At 41.1% G+C, this 21,980-nt stretch overlaps 2 protein-coding genes across 32 annotated transcripts in view; both read left to right on the top strand.

The window, feature by feature from the left end:
* CAMTA1 (calmodulin binding transcription activator 1) overlaps positions 1-10,205 on the top strand; it is an 848,042-nt gene extending 837,837 nt beyond the window's left edge. For 22 of the 31 annotated variants that reach the window (XM_072819831.1, XM_072819825.1, XM_072819824.1 and 19 more), the window contains 2 exons: positions 1,851-2,029; positions 6,907-10,205. In XM_072819831.1, the coding sequence (XP_072675932.1) occupies positions 1,851-2,029; positions 6,907-6,961 (234 nt within the window). In that variant the 3' untranslated portion in view covers positions 6,962-10,205. The remainder of the gene's footprint in view (positions 1-1,850; positions 2,030-6,906) is intronic. The other 9 variants (XM_072819841.1, XM_072819839.1, XM_072819829.1 and 6 more) reach the window with 1 other exon arrangement.
* A 1,564-nt stretch (positions 10,206-11,769) lies between these two features.
* VAMP3 (vesicle associated membrane protein 3) lies at positions 11,770-21,773 on the top strand. Its single transcript, XM_072819819.1, has 5 exons — positions 11,770-11,899; positions 14,275-14,356; positions 17,864-18,022; positions 18,781-18,832; positions 19,928-21,773. Coding segments are annotated over exons 1-5 (315 nt in total). The 5' UTR covers positions 11,770-11,897; the 3' UTR covers positions 19,948-21,773.
* The last annotated feature ends 207 nt before the right edge of the window (positions 21,774-21,980 follow it).

Raw genomic sequence — 21,980 nt, 5'->3', positions numbered from 1 at the left:
TCTTCAACACTAGAGTCCCTACCTTAACTTCTTTAGCACCTGCCGCATTGTATCTCAAGCTCCTCAAACTCATATCCAGGCATGGAAAGTTGGAATTCCCTGGCACCCCTGTGCCTGCAGTCTTCAGGGAGTTTGAGAGATAGGAGCTGAATAGTTCAGGTTCATTCTAGAGTGGTTCTCTTTCTCTCCCTGTATTATGCATTATCTGTGACCCTAATTACCAGGAAGCTCTTGCTTCCCCTCTTCCCTCAGAGAGTTCACAGTGGCACTTCCTCCAACAATCCCCAAGTTGAAATGACTCTAGGGAGGCAGAGCGTTCTCTGAGGAGAGTTCTTTTTCCTGACTTATGTCAAAGGAGTTAATATGCTGGTTTTATTAATGTATGAAGTATACCATATTTAAGATGTGTAAGGTTGATACATTAAAAAATACTCAAAAACTGAAGGAATTAAATTTTGCGGCACAGCGTTTGTCAGCCACTATTGAACCCCACCTCCCAGATGGGTGGAGCAGAAGGCTATCTAGAAAAGCAGGTGATGTCAGTCATCAGAATTAAGGCACAATAGGGTAATTCCAGGAATATAGCAATCTGAAAATGCCATCATATCTTCCAATTTTTAGTCTTCACTTGGGGAAGGCTAAGAAAAAGCCCCAAATACCCTTCACCACATCAGCTTATTTTCACACAGCCTTTCATCTGGGCTAAGCCCTTACTTTACCCACTTAAAATGGAGTTTCCAAATTCTCGATAACTCTTGGAGGTATTTGTTTTGTCTTGGACACAATAACTGTCCACTTAAGAGAAAACTTCTGTTATGCACAGAGAGATATTTAAATCAACAGTCTTAATTATTATTTCAGTTAATTTAGGTGTTATGCTACTTTAAAAAAAGTGGAGGATTTCTAAGATTGAAGAAGTCTTTGAGGTGCACATTGCTGCAAACACTACTTTCCAGCTGGGTTTGGAGTTTATTGAACAGGGTATTAATGTCCTAGTGGAAAGCCAAGATATCTCATATGTCAAAAAATAAATACCTGAATTATGTGACAGACTCATCTTTCAAGTACTGAGACTCAGCAGGGCAGTGATGCTTTTTCTAGTAAAAAATGGTTTTCTGCTCTTCAAGATACTTTTTTTTTTTTTTTTTGTGGGTATTAGGAAGTATTCTCATAGATGAGAGAGACCACTCTCTGAAAAGCAATTCCTAGACAAATTCATTTTTTTCCCTGGGGTAATATTTCTGTGAGAGGGCATTTAGAACAGTCACTATCATACACCGTGAGAATTCTGTTTTTCCAGTAACCTGTTTTTGTAAGTTGCGGACCTAGTACCCACGTTCCGTAAAGGTAGCAAAGCTATCCTACTGGCATAAAAGAACCCCAATTCAAGGAAGAAGAGGTAACACTTTCCAGTCACAAATATTTAAGCAACCGATTTTCTCTATAGTTAACAACTGGGTTTCCAAACACTTAACTTTGCCAGATGGTTCCAGTTATCTGGGTAAGTAGTGATTTCAGCACTGACTCTTGAGAGCAGTCCTGTGAAATCTCTTCAGTGGGTCATTATCAAGTTCTGCAGGTTACACTTAAACTTTTTGCTTTGTTGTATATACTTTAATCCAAGGGATAGTTCTCTCACAAGTGCCCGGAAGTCTGCTGTATAATGGAGAGAAGTAGTGCTCAAGGTCAACCACCATGACCTCATGCTTCCTTTGTTAAATTTGACATGAGGTGTAGTTCCCAAGTGGTCCAATGTATTTGGTGAGGAGTAGGAAATGAATGTGTGGGATGTGTCATCATGGATGTAATTCAAATATCCAGAGTAATTTTGTCTTACTTGCCTCTTTTAGGAAATGAATATTTTTGGAACACAGTGGTGTGTGTTAAATTGCAGACAACATGCTCTGTGTCATTCTTATTGGGCCTCTCTGTCTTTTTTGTTTTGCAATCCAAATGAGATTTCTGGAAAATGGCAAGACCTCTGTTTTCCTAAATTCCCCACGAGCTATTGCAGCTCTCAGAGCAACAGGTAACTAATCAGAAAGCCACATCTGGCTGCCCTGTATATTTTTGACGTCCAGCATTGCAAGAATATACCTGCTGAAATCCACTGACTCATGAAACATTTCTCTGGCTGAGCATTACTTAGTAGATGTAATGAAGCAGCTTTGCCTTATGCTTTACCCATGGAGCCATTGTTTGCTACAAGTTTCAGAAGCAGGCCTACTTCATTTATTCATGAATTATCATTGGACGTCTGACGGAAATAAACCCTGTGGGCTTTTGCTGGCTTTCAGTGCTGTTGCTTACTACATCACTTCAGTACATTAGAATGCAACATTCGTTTTTTTTGTTTTGTTTTGTTTTGGTTTTTTTATTTTTTGGGGGGGTTGGTTTTTTTGTTTTGTTTAGTTTTTTGGGTTTTGTTGTTATTGTTGAGACTGCAGTAGTATCCCAAAGTGGCAATTATTCAGCCTAGAATGCCTGGGCAAATCTTGGGGTTGTTTTCAATTTTAATAGTTGAATGGTCACAGGTCAAAGTCTTGCGACCCTGATTACCCATGAGGCTCAGAGATGTGCTCCTTGCAGCTCTCTTTACAGTAGTGAGAGCCTTGTAGCTGCAGAAGCTTTAGTTTCTGTCTCAGATTAATTATCTGTACAGTCCCATGGAAGACTGCTTTGCCCGTCTTCTGTGTGGTGAAAGTCAGACACAAGCGTAATAACAATGGGGTTTGTTTTTCGATGGCCAGGGTATTCTTAGGTAAGGTTTTTTTCTTGGCCCCAAATGAATCTCACAGGTATAACTCCTTTACAGGACTGAAACCTCAGCAACCATTAGCTGCATGTGGATAGCACATACCACACAACAAAAGCAGGGAACATCTGTATTCTAAGCTCTAGAAATACAGTGACAAATTTTCTAAGCTCTAGAAATACAATGACAGATTTTCAAGTGTAAGTCCAACTTCAAAAATGCTGGCCTATATTTACCAAATTTGTATACTGAAAAAATAGGCCTACAGTGCAGGTAATATCTACAACACCAGTGAGTTGATGTTGGTTTTGGACTATAAAATTGATTGTTTTCTCTCCACCGAGTTTTTCAGTTAGTTTTGTGTGTTATGTGAATGCATCATTTGTGAGCCATAGTAGTAGTAACAGATGGATAGAAAAACATAAACTCTTTTTTTTTTCTGGAGAATGACAGGCAGGAATAATTTTTACAAAAGAAGCATACTCCTTGTAGCACATTTTGGAAATACAAATAAACAAGGAGAAAAACCTAGAGGTAATAACAGCTAAGCTTTTGTGATACTTCTCATGAGAGATGTATGTTTAGTTAACATGTGCCTTTTAGTGGTTATTCATGTCCGGGCTGAGACAAGGGAATAACAAAATTCTGTAACATTTGAAACATCTGTTTTTTAGGATTTGCTAATACAAATTCTAGTAGCAAATATTCCAAATTGCTTTGGTGATATAGTTCATCATTTTGTATTTCTTTAGAGGCAATATAACATTCAAACATTACTTTTTGTCCAGTTGACGTTTGACTTAAAAAAAAACAAAATAAAAAATTAGGTACCTCTAGCCTTTCCTAATAATCTGCCTTCAAGGAACTTAGAACTCCATTTATGACTTCAGTAGGGCAGATTGTAAAAGTCTCTCAATTTCATCTAAACTTTGAGAGTTAAATTGACATCCATGTAGTCAGCCAATTGGAAATTGGAAGAGGATAAAAATCTTCCATTTCCTTGATTCTTATTCCCACTATCTTCAGATCTTAGATTCGTTTTATAAATTGATAAGTACATTTTATGTGGAGGAATTTTTGTTCTCCCAAACACCATAGTAAATCAACATGAGGTCTCCTAACAGGCAGCATCTCAGAGTTGAGGAAATGTAGTTGTTAGGAACATAGATGTTAATTGTTACCAGTTTTCAACAATGGACTTCTCTCATGCCATGGAGATTTTCCAAATACCTTTGGAAAAACCAATACAGTAACGGGTTTTTCCCCCCATTGTTTTGTTATCCTGAGGTACATTTGAGGCAGCAGGGTGGAGAGGTAAAGTCAGGCCTGGGCTCATTTAAATTCCCACTCTGCCACTTGTTAACTGTATTATTTGGGGCAGGTTGCTTCACTGCTATAAATCTCAGGTTCTGCATTTACAAATTGGAGAGAATGGGGATCTGTTGGGAGGACTGAACAAGGTAATGAATACTAAGTAGACTGTACAGCTGTTGGAACAGAAGCCTTCTCTTCCTCTTCCCTAATTTCTCCTTGAACATCTTTCTGTTTAAAAAAAAAAAAACCTATGCCATCAAAGCCACTCGGGTATTGTTTATCATCCTAACATACTGTAAAAACTAAGTTCTCCACCATAGATCCGGAGTGATGAAAGCCTAGAAAATGATTCTGAGATCAGGGCATCTCCTTTTTCCAGCATAGACAATCACAGTCCTCTCTGTGCATGGACATGCATCTCTCCTTAACCTGGAGTCTTGCAAGGCTTCCACTAGTTCATAGCAGAGTATTTACATGGTGACTTTGAAATCTCATGAAAACTTAGTTGACTTTTTAATTGGTTTCAAAAGAAATTGTTAAAAACAAACAAAAAAACCTGCAAAAACAAATGTGACCATTTTAACTAAAAGAAAAACCGTTTATGGTTTATCCACTATGACCAGCTGATTACAGCTTCTTTGGTATGAGACTGTGTAAAACATTTCTGGTTTATAATTCACTCTCCTTTTTCTTTCATCTCAATGATGAACTTAGTATTTTTAAAGCATTCCTCTTCACTCTAGAAAAACTGTGGATGGATATCTGTGTTTACACTGTCAGATTTTGAGTTGAGAATTCTTCAAATTCTAGAAATCTCATCAGTGATGGAGTCACTGTTGCATATTTGTGAATGAGTTCTGTACTAGTGCAGAGATAAAATGTCGAATTTGAAGTAGCATGCACATTTTGCGGTGATTCAGCCACTAGGTCTGCACAAGTACAGATATTTTGCATGCCCAGAAGTAAAGGTGGCATCAGTGCATGCCTTGCATTTTTCCAGCCAAAGGGCTGTTAGTATAGATATTGCATGTTTAAAAATTGAACACACAATATAGCATGTTTCAATTTTTAAAAAGCCATTTATTTATCAAGTATGCATGTCCAAAATTAGGGACCTATAACGATGCACAATTCTGTACTGTAATATGATCCAAATTACCCTAAAACTTAATAATCCATGGTACATTTAATTCTAAAATTTAAAACTAAATAATACCTTAATACCTGGATCCAGTATGAACAGAGCAATGTGTTCTGAGTTGCACCTGTTTTAAGAAAGGAGGATTTAACAGTTTTGAAGATACACTGTTGATCAAGCTGGACCTGGTGTATTTAGTAAATAAATCAGGCAAATAAGCAAGTTTTCAAACATGATCATTCTTTTCAATATTAATGATGATAAAATAATAAAGCTTTTTTTCTGAAAGAGAGCAACTTCTCTTTGAAGAGATTGTATCAACTTTGTAGAATACTCAGAAATGATTCCGCTTGGAGAGGTGGTAAATATATTGTTTTCTTAAATTGTCATAATAGCATATGTGCCATTGAATCCGCCTATGTAATATAACGATAACTTCCTGATGCTTTTCAAAATGTTTTCTTCCCCCTGGGTTTTAACGAGAATCTATTTAGAAAGTAAACTAGCATTTACTTTAAAATAGAATTTAAATTGACTGGTATCACTTAAGATAACAGCAGAAACCTTATCCTTAGAAATCAGAAAACTTTATTTGGGAATTACTGACCTCTGTATAGGCCCACATGAGAAAAACAGATCAGACTTTTTTTCTGTGCTGTTGAGGTGTAGAGTGTACGGGTCCTGAGAAACTGCCCTTCTGTTTGGCTAAACTCGTACTCCCACACACATTTTGGGAAACAAATGTTACTATATGGTACCCTGAGCTGCACACCGCCTATGCCATGTACCACACATACAGCCTTCAGGACTTAGACCCTGAAGTCACACTTGCATTTGATCATTTTGCTAATGAAGGCAAAATTTTAATTATTTGTCAAGAAAAGGAAATAGGCTTCTAGCTCACAACCTCTTCCCTGGCAACCCATCTTCATCAGATAGCCATAATTCAAAACCCAAGGCAAATTTTTGTATTAGAAAGTATAGACTGGAAGTGATAATTAACACATAATTTGCTGACTCTGTTGATAACAATTTCATTTAAATCTGTTAACTACAATATGTTTGATAAATAGAGAAAAGTACCCTATTGGTATGCACCCTGTTGCTGTCCGTCTGGGAGCACTGGGGGAAGTGGCCTGAACATCTTGTAAAGTTACAAAGTGGAATGGGAGGAAGGTAAGGAATAATGAAAATCAGACCCCCACAAGACGTGAGCACAGTAGTAGAGCTGTGCGGGCGTTTGATCAGCTTCGAGATACCTGCAGTCTTGAGTCTGTGAACAAAGCAGATCAATCACTGGGTGTGTCATAAGTGAAGTAAGTCTGTGTGCAGTTTCCCTAACTTGCCTCCTGTGGGATTGCCGGGCATTAATGGTGGTCCCAATAGGCTAAGAGGAAAGTTAGGTGAGGTTAACTCTTAAGATGATCACGTTACTGTCACACGTGCCTTAAATGTAGTAGACTTCGGTTTTGCTTTGTGTTTAGAGCACTCAGTACAGAGCAGAGTTTCAGGAAGGGTCATGTTTTCCTCTCAGGATATTTCCCTGAGCAATTTAGCAGGAGTTTCTTTTGCCATCAATCTTCCAAAGGGTATTTGTCTTGGTTTTTCACTTCAGAGGGAACAGTAATGCCCTTGCCGCATCTGGCCACGGTTTCACTACATAGCTATCACCTGGTGTTCTGTTCTGTTTCTCTTCCAGAGTGAAAGAGTTGAGAAAGGCCAAGGAACTTGAAGACATACAGCAGCATCCCTAAGCAATGTGACATTGCTTTGCAGACTGTTTTCATTTCTGTTTTTAGCAGAGACATGCAACGACACACACACACACACACATGCACACACACGCACGCACACACGCACACACACAATCCCTCTGCAGTTTTGGGGAGATCAGCTGCAGGATTTTAACAGGAATGTGTTGGTCATTTGCATTTGCACTTTCATGGACAACTTTTAATTTGATCAGCAAGACATCTTGGAACTCAATCTTCTGTTGGATCATGGGAAAACAAGACACCACGAGGCATTGAAAGAGGCTTCCTCTTCTTAGGAAGAAGCCGGTTTCCTTCTCATATAGGGCTGTATTCAAACATCGTGTGGAACTGTACAAATATTTATACCAAAAATATAGACAAGCAAAGGTGGGGATGCACAAGCAACAACAACAACAACAAAAAAAAAAGAATGCTGCTCCTGCACCTGTCAGTTACTTCCAAGAAGCTGAATCTTTGGGATTGATTCTCAGTGGAGGGCGTAGATCATACAAATCTTTATTGGGTCCGTGTGTTCTCATTTCCTTCACTGATCTTATTTTATTTTAATTTGTGTTTGTTTTAATCTCTACAGCACACTTAATGCAACTTTTAAAATCTGCAGGTTTTTAATGTCTTGTGGAAATTTGCAGAGGGGCGGGTGCGTGGTAAACGGGTAATGCATGGGAACTAATGAGAAACAGCTTACGGACCTTAAATTTATTTTCTTGTCCCCACCACCTCCCAAGAACCTGCGAATATAGCGATCATCTTGTCCCTTTTGTCATGCTCAGCACTTTAATTTTTGGGCCTTACTTTCATGTGCAATGAGATTTACTTAGAGAATTGGTACAGCATGGAGCTTTTTTTAGTAACCTTGGAAACTGTAGTCATTCTAAGGAATCATAAACCTTGCCTGGACATTTGCCACCTAAAAGATCAGTGTGGTGCTGCGTTCTGGCCAGTAAATTCCATATTTTTGGCTATAATCTCATCCAAACAGAGCAGTTTCTGTGTATATATAGAAGGTAGAAACGGAAAGTGAGAAAATATTTGAAAGGGATTATATTAATTGCTAAATATTTTATTCACAAAGGTCAATAACATGGCAAGATAAAATTATTTGTATAGTTTTGTCTGAACGAGCGAGAAAAATGTGGATGTATTGTTTGTATATATTGTATATATTAAAACAAAGAGATATGTGCATGAAATCAAGAAAAAAGAAATGAACAAAAGCAAAGCATTAGTGGCTATGGTCTGTAAAATGAAACAAAAAAACTTTATTTCACTATAAGAGTACTTTATTTTAAATGTTCTTTAGAAGAACATTTTGCTAAAGCATGACTAAACTGCAAAAAAACAAAAAACAAAAAAAAGAGCTACTGTATTTAGACTTAGGATAAAAGGCAGAGTAACATTACTTAAAAAAAGGATATGTTTACATTTAATTTTGGCTACCAGGAGTTTATTTTCTTTAATTTAAAATTTTTTTGCCAATGGTGCCAAGTAATGTGAATGCTAATATTGCTTAAAAAATTAAGTTACTTTTGCTAAACAGATAATCATAAGATGAATCCGTATATAGCTTAACACCATCCACTCACTCCAACAAAAGAACACTTAGAACGATCAAAATCTGACAAAAGAAATAGTGTGAAAAGTAGGAAAACGTCTGACGTTTTCATATCTCCTGCTGGAAATCAGAAAATGTAACAAAAAATGCACAAAAAATAACTAAAAATTTAAAAGATGCAAACTGGTCTCGTAGGGTTGTCATGGTCTATTACTCTTTCCATATAATGAGGAGCCAAAGAAATCTGATGCTTTTAAAAATTAAACTACTAACGTTAAATTGAGAGAATAAAGCTCGCATTTGCTGATGCCAGTTTAAAATTCCCAGGTTAAGTTTCAGGATCAGTTGGTGTAAAGCTGAGATAAGAGTTTTTTTTCTTGGTTCTGGCTGCCAACTGTAAGTTAAAACTCAAGGCTTGTTGTGAAGCCTAAAAATATTCACAAATAAGCTTTTAAACTGGTGTCTTTAGAAGGAAGGTAGATACAAAAAGATTGTGGTAAAAACTGGGGTCAGTGCTTTTGGTGCCTTTTCTATAATTGTACTTGTTTTTTAATTACTTCCTTTCACTGCCAACCTTGGATTACTGTACAGTATATGTCTTACCGCTTGTGATCAGCTTTGACAACAGTGACAGCCCCACAACTAGTAGCCACCTGTACATTTGTAAACTGACCTGGCTCGATTTTGTTTTTAAATGTGTGGGTTATGTTGCAGCTGTTGCACTCCCCTCAAATACCTATTATTTTACACAATTTGACCTATAGGAGGACATTGAGTAATTTACAAACACCCAACTGTATTCGTAAATGGGAATAGGAAGGTGAAAGCCAGCTCTTTCAGAATATCCCACATTAGTACCGAATTTAGACATGTTTATTCCATTTATGATGGTACAAATAACTGATCTTTTGACAAGAGTAATGACCTCAGTGGATTTGCTTTAACCCTCACATTTATTTCTTCATTTATTTTTTTAATGTCTCCCATGCTACATTATTAGCTGAGTAAGTTAGAAACTTCTGGAAGATAAAGACTCATGTAGAATTAGGAGGGTTCTTAATGGAGGGGATAGAAAGTAGGTTCGAAACCTACCGGTGTAGCCTACCAGTACAACTGTGAATCCTAGGTGAGGTACAAATGCACTTCCACTGAAATGAAGCATTTCTGACCGCTTTTTCTTGGTTGTGAATCTTAATTTTGAATATAAGATGATAGGTAAGCGCAGCTTTCTTGGATAATCTGAATTCCCAAGTGCCAGGAGTAGGATTTCATTATAAAATTAATAGCTAATCTTATTCTGTCTCCTGAAGATTTAATTGCTATTCTTGTTACCCATTTGAAATCAGCTGTACTGTGTGAACGAAATAAAGACAATAACTCGAACCCCTCTCTGGCTGCACGGTCGCTTATGGCAGTTCCACACAGTAGTTGGCGCCCAATGGGGGGTCCCTGAGACTTGCATGTAAAACTAGTCTAGATGTCTTCTTTTTTGTAAGTTTTATTTTTGTAATTGTGCATGTAAAGCATCATTGAATCAATGGATCTGTTGAAGAACTCAGCTGCTGGAAACCATGCAAAATGTTTTGAATTGCCCTTAAAATATGGAAAATGTTTTCTGAATGCTTTATATTCTTTCTGCTGTAAATTAAAAATGAAGAAAATTTCCCCATACTATGTGTGTGCTTTGCTTTAACTTGACCTGACACTGAAATCCAGGGTGACCAGCAGGTTTCAAACCCTTAGGAGATGATTTCACGTATTTCCTTAGATCCAGAGACAGTGTCTTGGCATTGACTGTTACAGAGTTTCAGACATGTCCATGAAAGAAAAACTTAGGAAGCCACTGTCCCCTAGAACACTTGCTTTTAACTGTCTTCTCAGGCACCTCTCAACATACCAGCTACTTGAAACACAAAGACACCAATCTGAATTCACCACTGCTGCTGAAAACCTCTGCTGTTCTCTATTAAGATCCATCTTCTTTTCTGAGAATTCTGTCATTATCTGCTTTCCTTCCACTGCAGAGCATCACCCTTTCTCCCTGGTAGCGGGTGGGAGTGCTACTGCCAAATCTCCTGTAGGGTCTCCCCTAGCTCCCTGCCCTGTGGCTTCCAGAGCCCTTGCATTTAAATGATAGTTTCCTTTCTTGTCTATCCTCACTCCTTACTCTTATTTTCACCTGGGCCCCAGCCTGCCCCTTCTGGTTGGGCGGTTGCAAACCGTGCCCATTTCCACTGTTGCCTTTGTTCATGTTTGTTCATCCCTTGCCTGGAAAGTTCTCTTCTTATCTACTTACCCAACTCAAATCCCACCTCCTCGGTGACACTCTTATTTATTCTAACACACACCGACATTCCCCTTTTCAAATTATTACATTGACAGTCGGAAAAGACAGTTCAGTATTTAAGTTTTTGGTTTTTTGCTTGTCTTTTTTTTCATTTCTCATCTCATCTGCCGGTTGACCTGGCAGTGTTCTGGGTGTTTAAGGTAGGCGTCGTCTACGTTAGGAATACTTCCAGGAACAACTTTCAGTACGTTGCAAAGAACCTCGCTGCATTCGGGTTTGGGCCCCCGCCTACGGCCCCGACCAGAAGCTGAGGACCTGCTCTGCGCGGGGCCCGGGAATACAGAAAGGTAGAGAGTAGGGAAGCCCTGGGGGGCCCAGGGCGTGATCCTGGAGTCCCTGGATCGAGTCCCACGTCGGGCTCCCTGCATGGAGCCTGCTTCTCCCTCTGCCTGTGTCTCTCATGAATAAATAAAATCTTAAAAAAAAAAAAAAAAAAAAAAGCGTAAACACAGCTAGCTCCTCCCGTGCAGGCTCCCGTCCCCAGATCCTCATACAGTGTGCACGACAACCGAGCACACGAGGCGAGGGTGTCTAACCCCATAACGCCCGCGATAAATACCCCAAAGAGCCTTCCTATCTCGACAAGTTTCCCGGGGGGGGAGGGGAGCGCGGCGTCCCCAGGACCACTCGGTTCGGGCGGGACGGCCGGCAGCAAGCAGGACTGTCACGGCCAGGGGAATGGCCTCCGGGCCCAGGACAAACTACCAGCCCCCGCCCTCTATTCCCTGCACCTCCCTGCACCCTCCCCGCACAGGGCCTAACGCGCCGCGTCCCCCAGAGTCGCAAAGGCGGCTGCGGGCAGAGCGCGTCCGGCACCACCGAGCCAGAGGCGCAGCCCCGCCCCTCGGTGGCCCCGCCCCCAAGAGGCCCCGCCCCCGCTGGGCCACGCCCCCTTCCGGCGCGCCCCTCCGCGGCCGCGCCCGGCGACGTCATCGGCCCCGCGCCGCCGCCCCGCCCGGCTCCCGGCCTTCGGTCCCGCTGCGCCGCTCGGCTGACCGTCGCCCGCCGCCGCCAAAATGTGAGTGACGCGGCGAGACGCGGGGCGGCCTCGGACCCCAGGGGGCGGCGGCCCGCGGCTGGGACCCTTCCCCGGCTCGGCTCCCGCCGGCAGCCGCTCGGACGCGGGCCTGCGCAGCGGCTCCCGAGGCCCAGGGGTGGGCGGCGGCCCCGGGGGTGTGCGGGCTGCAGGCGGGCCGACCCAGCCCCGCCGCGCACCCCGCACCCCGCACCCCGCAGCCCTGCGGCCGTGGGGCTGTCGCGGAAGCGGCGGCGGCGGGGAGCCCCAGGGCTTCCCGGAGCTAGGAGACGCCCCACCCCGACCCCGACCCCGACCCCACCCCTTCTCCCCTTTCCCTAACCCCCGGCCCAGGGTCCCCGAGAGGAGCGGTGGCCACTGCCCTAGACCTGGGAGCGCCTGTCCGCCGCCTGGGGCTGGGCTGGGCTCCGGAAGTTGCGAGGGAAAGAACCTCGGCCCTGTGCCTACGGGCTCCAGTGCTCAGAGTGGACTCCGGAGCAGAGCCGTGGATCTTCCCTCTTTAAGCAGAGGCCGCCTCGAAGTGGCCCTTGAAACCCCAAGTTTTCCCGCAGTAACATTCAGAGGAAACTGTCAAGAGTCACGAGGACCGTCTAGCCCCCTCCACACTGTTCTTGCTCGTCTACGGAGGAGGAAGGCATGGGTACTTTCCCGGGTTCCCTCCGGGGACTAGGGTCGCTTCTCCGGAGTGTACCTGCCGCGGCTGCCGTGCCAGTAAATCACAATGGTTAATTAAGGTCTAGATCGGTGGAATTATAGGAGACCTGGTCTAAGACAGGTTCCACTGCAACCAGCACTGTTGACTTTCTAAATCCCACTTTTTGCTTCCAGAAAATGGGGTTGATAGTAGTACACACACACACCCTCAAAGAGTTGAAAGGACTAAATGAGAAAAATGCTAAGTGAGAAAATGTGCCATTGCATGGTTCTTCGCTATTACCTATCAGAGAATAAAAATAAAGTGTAAGGGCAGGCATGGGATCTGCTGCATCCCTGGTCTTTGACATGTGGTAGGTATAAAATAACTTGAATCAGTGGGTGCATCAGTAGCTGTTGTAGTCAAGGCCCAGGCTAGGTGCTGTCTTGGGTACAGGGAAGAGACCTGTAAGACACAGGAGTCTGTGATCTATCAGGGAAGGCAAGACATTACAGATGACCCTTGAACAATATGGGTTTGAACTGTGCAGGTCCACTTACAGGTGGGTTTTTTTCCAATAAATACAATACAGTAATGTAAACGTATTTTCTCTGTCTTACGATTTCCTTTTTTTTTTTTTTTTTTTTTTTTAAGATTTTATGTATTTATTCATGAGAGACACAGGCAGAGGGAGAAGCAGGCTCCATGCAGGGAGCCCGACATGGGACTCCATCCCGGGTCTCCAGGATCAGTCCTGGGCTGAAGGTGGCGCTAAACTGCTGAGCCACCTGGCCTGCCCTTGTCTTACGATTTTCTTAACATTTTCTCCTCTAGCTTACTTTACTGTAAGAACACAGTGTATGATACATATAATATACAAAATACTTGTTAATCGACTGTTTATGTTATTGGTAAGGCCTTTGGTCAGCAGTAGGCTATTAGTAGTTAAATTTTGGGAGGAGTCAAAAGTTATATGCAGATTTTCAACCATGGGGAGGGGGAGGGGTCGGCGTCGGCACCCCAAACACCCCACCTTGTTCAAGGGTCAGCTGTGTGTGTATGTGTGTGTGAAAAATGAAAGCATGGCCAGCCAAGAAACGGAAGCGATAAGGACTTCAAAGCCACAGTGGTCAAGAAAGATCTGGCTGGAGAGCAATAGGCCTTCAGTTGAGGATTTGAAAAGAGAAGTACCTTTTAAGAGAGGAAGCACTGCTTCATCTCACCTTTCCCACTCACACCACCCCCTCCTCCTTGCCTCTTGATGTTCCTGACCCTGTTTATATAAATGAATATATTTCTCCAAACTGGAAAAGTGGCATTCTGTAATTGTTCATAACCATGAAAACAGTTCTCGCCACAATGAGAGTTCAGGAGAGTACTGAGTGCATTTAAGTAGATGTGTGCATTTAAATAAAAAACTGGAAGGTAGAGTTTCTCTATCTTAGGATCCCTGATCTTAAGATCAGGTGCCTCAGTGATAGAAAGTGATATTAAACCTTCACTTGAGACCCTGCTCACTTTTAACATATGATGAATCCTGGAAATTATAGAGGAATTAGAAGAAATGTCATTAGAACCTTTGTTCCTTACTGTAGGAAGGGTTTCTTTTTCTGCTTAAGTTCTGAACCTTTAAACAGTGATGCCTTGGGATAATGTCTTCATACTTATAAAAAATGTATCTGGAATCATAGTTTACTCATGCTTGTGCCTTTACCCATTTCAGGTCTGCAGGTGCAACCCCAGGGTCAAGTGCTGCCTCTGGCAGCAACCGAAGACTTCAGCAGACACAAAATCAAGTAGATGAGGTATTGCTCTAAAATGTTGAAAACAGTGAATTTTAAACCAACATGGGAACACTCTGGAAATAAATCTTTTTAGAAAAAGTATCTTAAAAGCATGACTGAAAAGGAAATTTTGGCTGTTTCATAACAAATGAGCTAAGCTTCTGAGAAGTCAGTACCCAAATCACGTATCTAAACCACAAATACTCCTCCCGAGAACATTCTTCCAAGGATCACTTTATAAAATATATTTTGCCACAATTAAAAAAATTGGAAAGAAAAAAAGAACTAGTTTATAAAATAGGGTAATTGAGTTTTAAGGATTAGGTCTAAAGTTTGTTCAAGCCAAGACCAGTCCCTCCGACCAGATTTTTCATCAAAATGCTGCTTAAAGTGTAGCCTGATGTACAGGTTACCAGGCATGAGCAAGCCTCTAGAACTCAGTTCCAGCTGTCGCCCATTCACGTACATAAGGCAGATGCTGGCAAACTGGTCTAGCCCAACAAATCTATACTTGTGGAATTCTTGAACTAGAGAACCCTCACAGCATCTTTTGTTCAGCTCTGTATATGCAGACCCACAATGGAAGACTGTGAGAAATTCAGATTAATGTTTCTATAGCCCGGAGAGCTACCAATGTCCAACAAAGACATGTTGATCTTTCTGGATTTAGCTGCTTTAAAAAGCAGAGTTAAGTTTAGGTTAGACTGCATTATTAAATCATTTGGTAATGTTTTGGTCTTATGGTTTTGTTTATGAACTGAATTCTGAAAATTTTTACGTTTCCACGGTAAGAAACCCATTCTGATTCCATCGGGGATGAAACTTTTGTTTACTTACAAAATCAAATTGGGTCCTTTTTCTTAACCAAAGGAATTTTAAGGAGAGGTTTTGTTTTGTTTCAATTGAGGTAAAATTTACATAGCATACAATTAGCCATTTTAACTTGTACAGTTCAGTGATATTCGGTGTATTTATAATGTTGTGCAATCATTACCTCTGTCTAGTTTCACTGCTTTTGCATCACGCACAAAGAACACCCTGTATACATATAGTTGTCACTTCCCATTCCCGTTTTCTCCCATTCCTGGTAACCTATAATCAGCTTTCTGTTTCTATGGATTTGCCTGTTCTGAATGTATCATATATAGGCGATCATACAGTATGTGGCCTTTTGTGTTTGGCTTCTTTCACTCAGCATGTTTCCAGTGTTCATCGGTGTGGTAGCACCTGTCACTACCTCCTTCCTTTTTATGGCTGAATGGTGTTCCATGGTGTGTGTGTACATAATTTGTTTTTCCATTCATGTGTTGCGGGGTTTTTGAGTTTCCATGTTTCAGCTATTATGAGTAATGCTGCTATAAACGTTCATAGACAAATTTCTGTGTGGATATATGTTTTTATTTCTCTTGGGATATAGATAGATAGATAGGATAGATAGATAGATAGATAGATAGATAGATAGATAGATAGATAGATAGATATAGGAGTGCTGGATTATATGGTAATTCTGTGTTTTAACTTTTTGAGGAACTATCAGACTTTTCCACAGTGGCTGCTCCAGTCTACATTCCCTCCAGCAGAGTCCAGGGGCTCTTAGGTCTCCACATCCTCATCAACACTTGTTAGTTTCTGTTTCATCTGACTTTAGCTATCCTCATTAGTAAATATGAAGTATTTCATTGTGGTTTTGGTTTATATTTCCTTAATGACCGGTGGTGTCAATATCTATGCATATGTTCGTTGATCGTTTGTATACATTCTTTGTAAAAATGTCTGTTCAAGTCTATTGCCTGGCTTTTCATTGGGTAGTCTCTCACTTTGTTATTGGGATGTAAGAGTTCTTTATATATTCTGGATATTAAAACTTTTTTAGATAAATGGTTTGCAAATATTTTCTTCCATTCTGTAGATTGTCTTTTCATATCCTTGATAATGTCTTTTGATGCCCCCAAAATTTTAATTTTTATCAAGCTCAATTTATTTTTTTTAAGATTTTATTTATTTGAGAGAGAGAGCTAGAGAGAGAGAGCAGGAGCAGGAACAGGGGTAAGGGGTAGAGAGAGGGGGACAAGCATAGTCCCCGCTGAGCAGGGGAGCTCAATCCCAGGACCCTGAGATCATGACCTGAGCTGAAGGCTCAACTGAGCCACCCAGGTGCCCCTATTTTTTCTTTTATTGTTCTTGATTTGGTGTCAAATCCATGGCCAAATATGAAGTTAGAAGGATTTGCTCTTATGTTTTCTGCTAAGAATTTTATAGTTTTTAGCTCTTTTACTCTTTTACTAATAGGTCATTGATCCATGTTGAGTTAATTTTTTTATATAGGGTGTTGTATAAGGGTTCAGCTTCATTCTTTTATATACAGCTGTCCTGTTGTCCTAGCACCATTTGTTGAAGAGACCATCCTTCTCCTCTCAGAATGATCTTAACAGCCTTGTCAAAAATCCATTGGCCATAGATGTTTGGGTTGATTTTTGGATTCTCGATTCTATTCCATTGGTCTGTATGTCTGTCCTTATGCTAGAATCACACTACTATGGTTACTATAGCTTTGTTGTAAGGTTTTGAAATTGAAAAGTCTGAGTCCTCCAACATTTTCTTTTTCAGTATTATTTTGGCTATTCAGGCCTCTTGCAATTCCATAAAAATTTAAGGATTGGCTCTTCTGTTTCTAGGAGGGGACGTTAGAGGGGGGAGGACAGTGGAGTTTTAATAGAGATTGTGTTGAATCTGTATATCTGTACATTGGTTTGAGGCACTTTGCAATCTTAACAACAATCTGTGACCATGGGAATGTCTTCCCATTTAGCTAGGTTTTAATCTCTTGAATTAAATTTCTTCAATTAATTTATTTCTACAAGCAGTGTCTTGTAGTTTTTAGTGTGCAAATCTTTTGCCTTCTTGGTTCAATTATCCCTGAGGTATTCTTTTGGATGCTATTGTATATGGAATTATTCTTTTTAAATTTCCTTTTCATTTCTCATGTGTGGAATTGTTCTGACTTCTGGGTGTTGGTCTTGTGTGCTAAACCTTTACTGAATGTTTTTATTGACCCTAGTAGTTTGTGGATTCTTGGGGATTTTCCATATATGGAATCATCTGAAAATTGAGATCATTTTACTTATTTCTTCCCAATTTGGATGTCTTTTATTATTTTTCTTGCCTAACTGCTCTGGCCAGAATTTCCAGAACAGTTTTGAACAGCACTAGTAAAAGTGGGCATCTTTGCTTGTTCTTGATCTTAGGGAGAAATGCTCCATTCCTTCACTGTTGAGCATGGATGTTAGCTGTGGGTTTTTCCATAAATGCCCTTTATCATGTTAGAGAAGTCCCCTTCTCTTTCTGATTTGCTGACTGTTTTTATCATGAAAGAGTGAGCCACTCCCTGCCCCATCCTTTCTAAATGAAAGTTTGGCTCAAAGTAATAAAGTGTTGGCCTGAAAGAAAATGTGCCCATTTACTTCACTAAAGGTTTTGTTTGTTCTTCCCTTCCTTTATGAGTAACTTGATGTGATCGTGTTCATTCAGGTGGTGGACATCATGAGAGTCAATGTGGATAAGGTGTTGGAAAGAGATCAGAAGCTCTCAGAGTTAGATGATCGTGCAGACGCGCTACAGGCAGGAGCATCCCAATTTGAAACAAGTGCTGCCAAGTTGAAGAGAAAATATTGGTGGAAGAATTGCAAGGTAATTTTCTTTTAACTGGTTTTTACATCATGTCACCCTCTGTATTCTCAGAGGGTCAACCAAGGCTCCAAGTGTTGGACTTCCCTGAATCTTGGAAGTGAGTTTGACGTGCTGCACATGGAAATTTGGATTGACTCGGAGTCAAAAACACTGACTGCATACCTTTTCCTATCTCCTTAGCTAGGAATGCTTCATCTGTGCCTGACCTCAAGAAGTATATAGAACAGCAATGTCCAAAATCAGTCACAGACATAAGCCCCTTCCAGCCCTCTACCCTCTCAAAGCCCTGAACACATACTGGCAGGAGAGGGCTGGGCTTGGTGGTCAGTTGGCATGTGGTTCAGTGAATGGCTCCAGCGTCTCAAGATGGCAGTGCTTGAAAGCCGCATGCTCCACAGAAGTGCAGGGATCAGCCAGGCAAGCAGCTGAGCCCAAAACAGATTTCATACATACACCACAGTCCAAATGTATCTTCCCTCTTCCTGGTATAGAAGTGATACTTTCTGATACACAGGACAAGCTTTTGTAGCCCTTCCTATGTGAAGAACTTACACAAACAAATGCCTTTCTAGGGACCACCAAAAGCAGATAAATAGCTTCATGCCTTAGTTGAGAACAATTTAGGCTTTAAAACTTAAGAATTATTTCCAACTGTAGTGTACCTTAATTTCTCTGTCAGTGACTAGAATATTATACCCTTCAGTGAGCACGCTAATGTCTGTGTTTGGAATTGTGAAATGGTCTATGTTTCGTCACAGATGTGGGCGATAGGGATTGTCGTCGTGGTCATCATCATCATCATCATCATCGGTGAGTTCTCCTGCCTAAACTCATTGTTCAAGTTGTCTGTGTGCTCACAGCTAATGGCATGTACAAAACCTCAGAATAAAAGTTCCTGCAGAACTATTAGTTTACTACACAGATTTTTATTTTTTTCAGTAAATTTTTTTTAAAGATGTATGTATGTATTTATTTATTTATTTATTTATTTATTTATTTATTTATTTATTTATTTATTTATTTATTTATTTATAATAGACATAGAGAAAGAGAGAGGCAGAGACACAGGCAGAGGGAGAAGCAGGCTCCATGCCGGGAGCCCAACGCGGGACTCGATCCTGGCACTCCAGGATCGCACCCTGGGCCAAAGGCAGGCGCAAAACCGCTGAGCCACCCAGGGATCCCCTTTTTCAGTAAATGTTTTAAATAGAGTTATTTTGTTAAAATCGGATGGTTTTTTAAATACAAACATTGATCCTTTGAAGTTAGGGAAAATGTATTCATTTCCACTGACCTCTCTCTGTTTTCATTCTGGGTACATTTTCATCTGATACTTCCTTTTACACGAAACAGTATAGTCTGTTAATTAACAGCATGACTACCTGATACCCACCATAGCGCCACTACCATCCAGGCATGTGCTTGGGCAAGCAAGTTAACATCCCTGGTCCTCCGTTTCTTCACTTGTAAAGTGGGGATGATAATAGTACCTTCCCCATATGTTTGCTATGAGGACACCACTGGCCAGTGTATGAAAAGTGCATAGGATGGCAGCCAGCATATAGTATTAATAATAGCTGGATAAGTAAATAAATACATAACGCACACAGGTTACGTGCACAGAAGTATTATTACTGGTATTATTCCTACTGCTACCATATACGATACTGCAACAGGACGTTGACATCTATAGCCTGGGACATGGGAACCATTTGCAAAAACAGTTCTTCCCATCCCTTCTCTCAACAGTATCCTCAGGCACTCTACAGAATGTAGAGAGAAGCCACCAGTAGGAAGTTGGCCAAATGGAATTTCACATTTAGACTGCGACATTCAATGTTAATTCTGGGAGAGAGACTAAACTGTTGTTTCCTCTGCTTTTTTTGTGTCTCCCCTGCTTCTCAGTGTGGAATGTTTCCCCGTGAACAACCAGTGTGGCCCCAGCCTGCTGTTCAAGAAATCTCTTCAAGACATTTGACTTAGAACCTGCTATATTCTCGAGCTCGCCTACTGTTCTATCTAAACTGATTATTTTCTGTTTGTTACTGTAAAGTTCAATTTCTAGGAAACGTGCCTTTGTTTTTGTAAGCACTCCAAACTTGAAGTGCAGCTGCCCAGCCCATACCCAGCCCAGTGCCTTCCGAGACTGCTGTGTGGCTGGTGATGAGGATCTCTTAAGTTCCCGAGTGTTGTTAACCTAGAAGTCATGTTGTCTCATTAATTGCCATTAATTCCAGTTAAGGGAATTTGTTCCAAGTTAGCTATCCCTGTCATAGGACATCTTCAGAACCACATTCTTTTTTTTTTTTTTAATTTTTTTTTTCAGAACCACATTCTTAAACTTAGGTAATCAGATTTCCAGTTTGTGCCTTCCAGAAAGAACACTACTGCCTAACGCAAATCTGTAACAATAACAGATTGTGCCTTATTTTGCTATTTTTCTGATTCCATAGAAGAGAACTCTCTACTGTTTATAAGCACTACTGAGTCCTGCGCTGTATTTAAAATAAGATGCAGATAAAGAGTTTTTGCTCTTACGTGAGATATGAAGATGTTTACTTTCTTGTTACTGTTTTGTATCACTTGCTAAAAAATATTATTTTAATCAGAAATAATAGCCTCTTTAAAACATTTTTATAGAACTATGGCTATGACCAAAGTTTCTATTTTGCCAAAAAGTTGAATGCCAGTACAGTGTCCTTAAGTCTGATCCCAACAGAGAAATTCAGAAATGTGACAAATGGAATTTAAAGTGCCCTTCACAATTAAAATGATAAGATTGTGAACTTCTATATCCTACCAGGCCTTTCTTGCCTGTGGAATACTGTAGGTGGTGCAGCTTGCCTGTGACTCAGCATCTCTCCCAGGGGTTAGAGAAGGTTTAGGCTAGACTCTGAGCATCTCCTACCTAGAGCCCAAGTACTACGCTATGGTTCACAGACTGTCAACTGTGGACTCCAGGAGGTCTATGAGAATTAATGTGAGCAACAGCTTCTGCAGCCTTTGAGTGAGACCATCCTGAACCCAGTTCCCAGTGACGATAGCCTATTTTTATCCATATTTCTATTTTTGTTTCCTATTTTTATCCGTATTCCACTTTCTAAATCTGTTTTCTAAATTATGCTTTCAATTGGGCATCGGTCAGGGCTGGATGACTCTTCACAGAGGATAGCTAATCAGAAACTCTTCGATGTCATAGATTGCATAAGATGCTGCTTTGGAAATAGCTTTGTCATCTGAGAGACTTGTGTGAGACTTTCATCATCTGGGTGGGTGGCTTAAGGATGGGAATTCAGGTAGGCATGCAGACAGGCAAGGAGATGCTGAAGGAGGAATACAGAGGTGTTACCACTCTGGCCCATTGTTACTGGAGGATTCTAAAATTCTTATTCACATGTTAGCATGTGACTTAGAAAGCAACAACAGTTGGGGGGTACTGGGACACGGGCTTTGTTTAGTATCTGTTTCCCTGGCATCACTGAAACACTGCAATGTTGAAGACATGCCCTGCAGGATGCCCAGCTGTGAGAAGGAAGCAGCAGTCAAATGTGGGGCAGGCCATGAGCCCACCCTTCACTCAGGAGCTCTGGCCAGGTCTGACTGAAATCTTGGTGCTCCCTCCTTGCCTCGTGCCTAGCCCCATGTAACCCGCTGGCTCCTGCGTTAACCCAGGGGTACCTTGCTTGTATCTGTGCATTTAGCTGGGAACTTGCCCACTATAATGAACTGAATAAACTGTTTATAAACATAATTCTGGTAGCTGTCTTGATTATAGGAGGATAGCTGCACATGGTCCAAGTCTTAAAAATGGCATTCCTGGGGATCCCTGGGTGGCTCAGCGGTTTAGCGCCTGCCTTTGGCCCAGAGCGTGATCCTGGAGTCCCAGGATCGAGTCCCACATTGGGCTCCCTGCATGAAGCCTGCTTCTCCCTCTACCTGTGTCTCTGCCTCTCTCTCT

The sequence above is a fragment of the Canis lupus genome, chromosome 3 (genome assembly GCF_048164855.1).
Source record: "Canis lupus baileyi chromosome 3, mCanLup2.hap1, whole genome shotgun sequence".
Classification (NCBI taxonomy): domain Eukaryota; kingdom Metazoa; phylum Chordata; class Mammalia; order Carnivora; family Canidae; genus Canis; species Canis lupus.
This window is presented reverse-complemented; position numbering and strand designations above follow the sequence as displayed.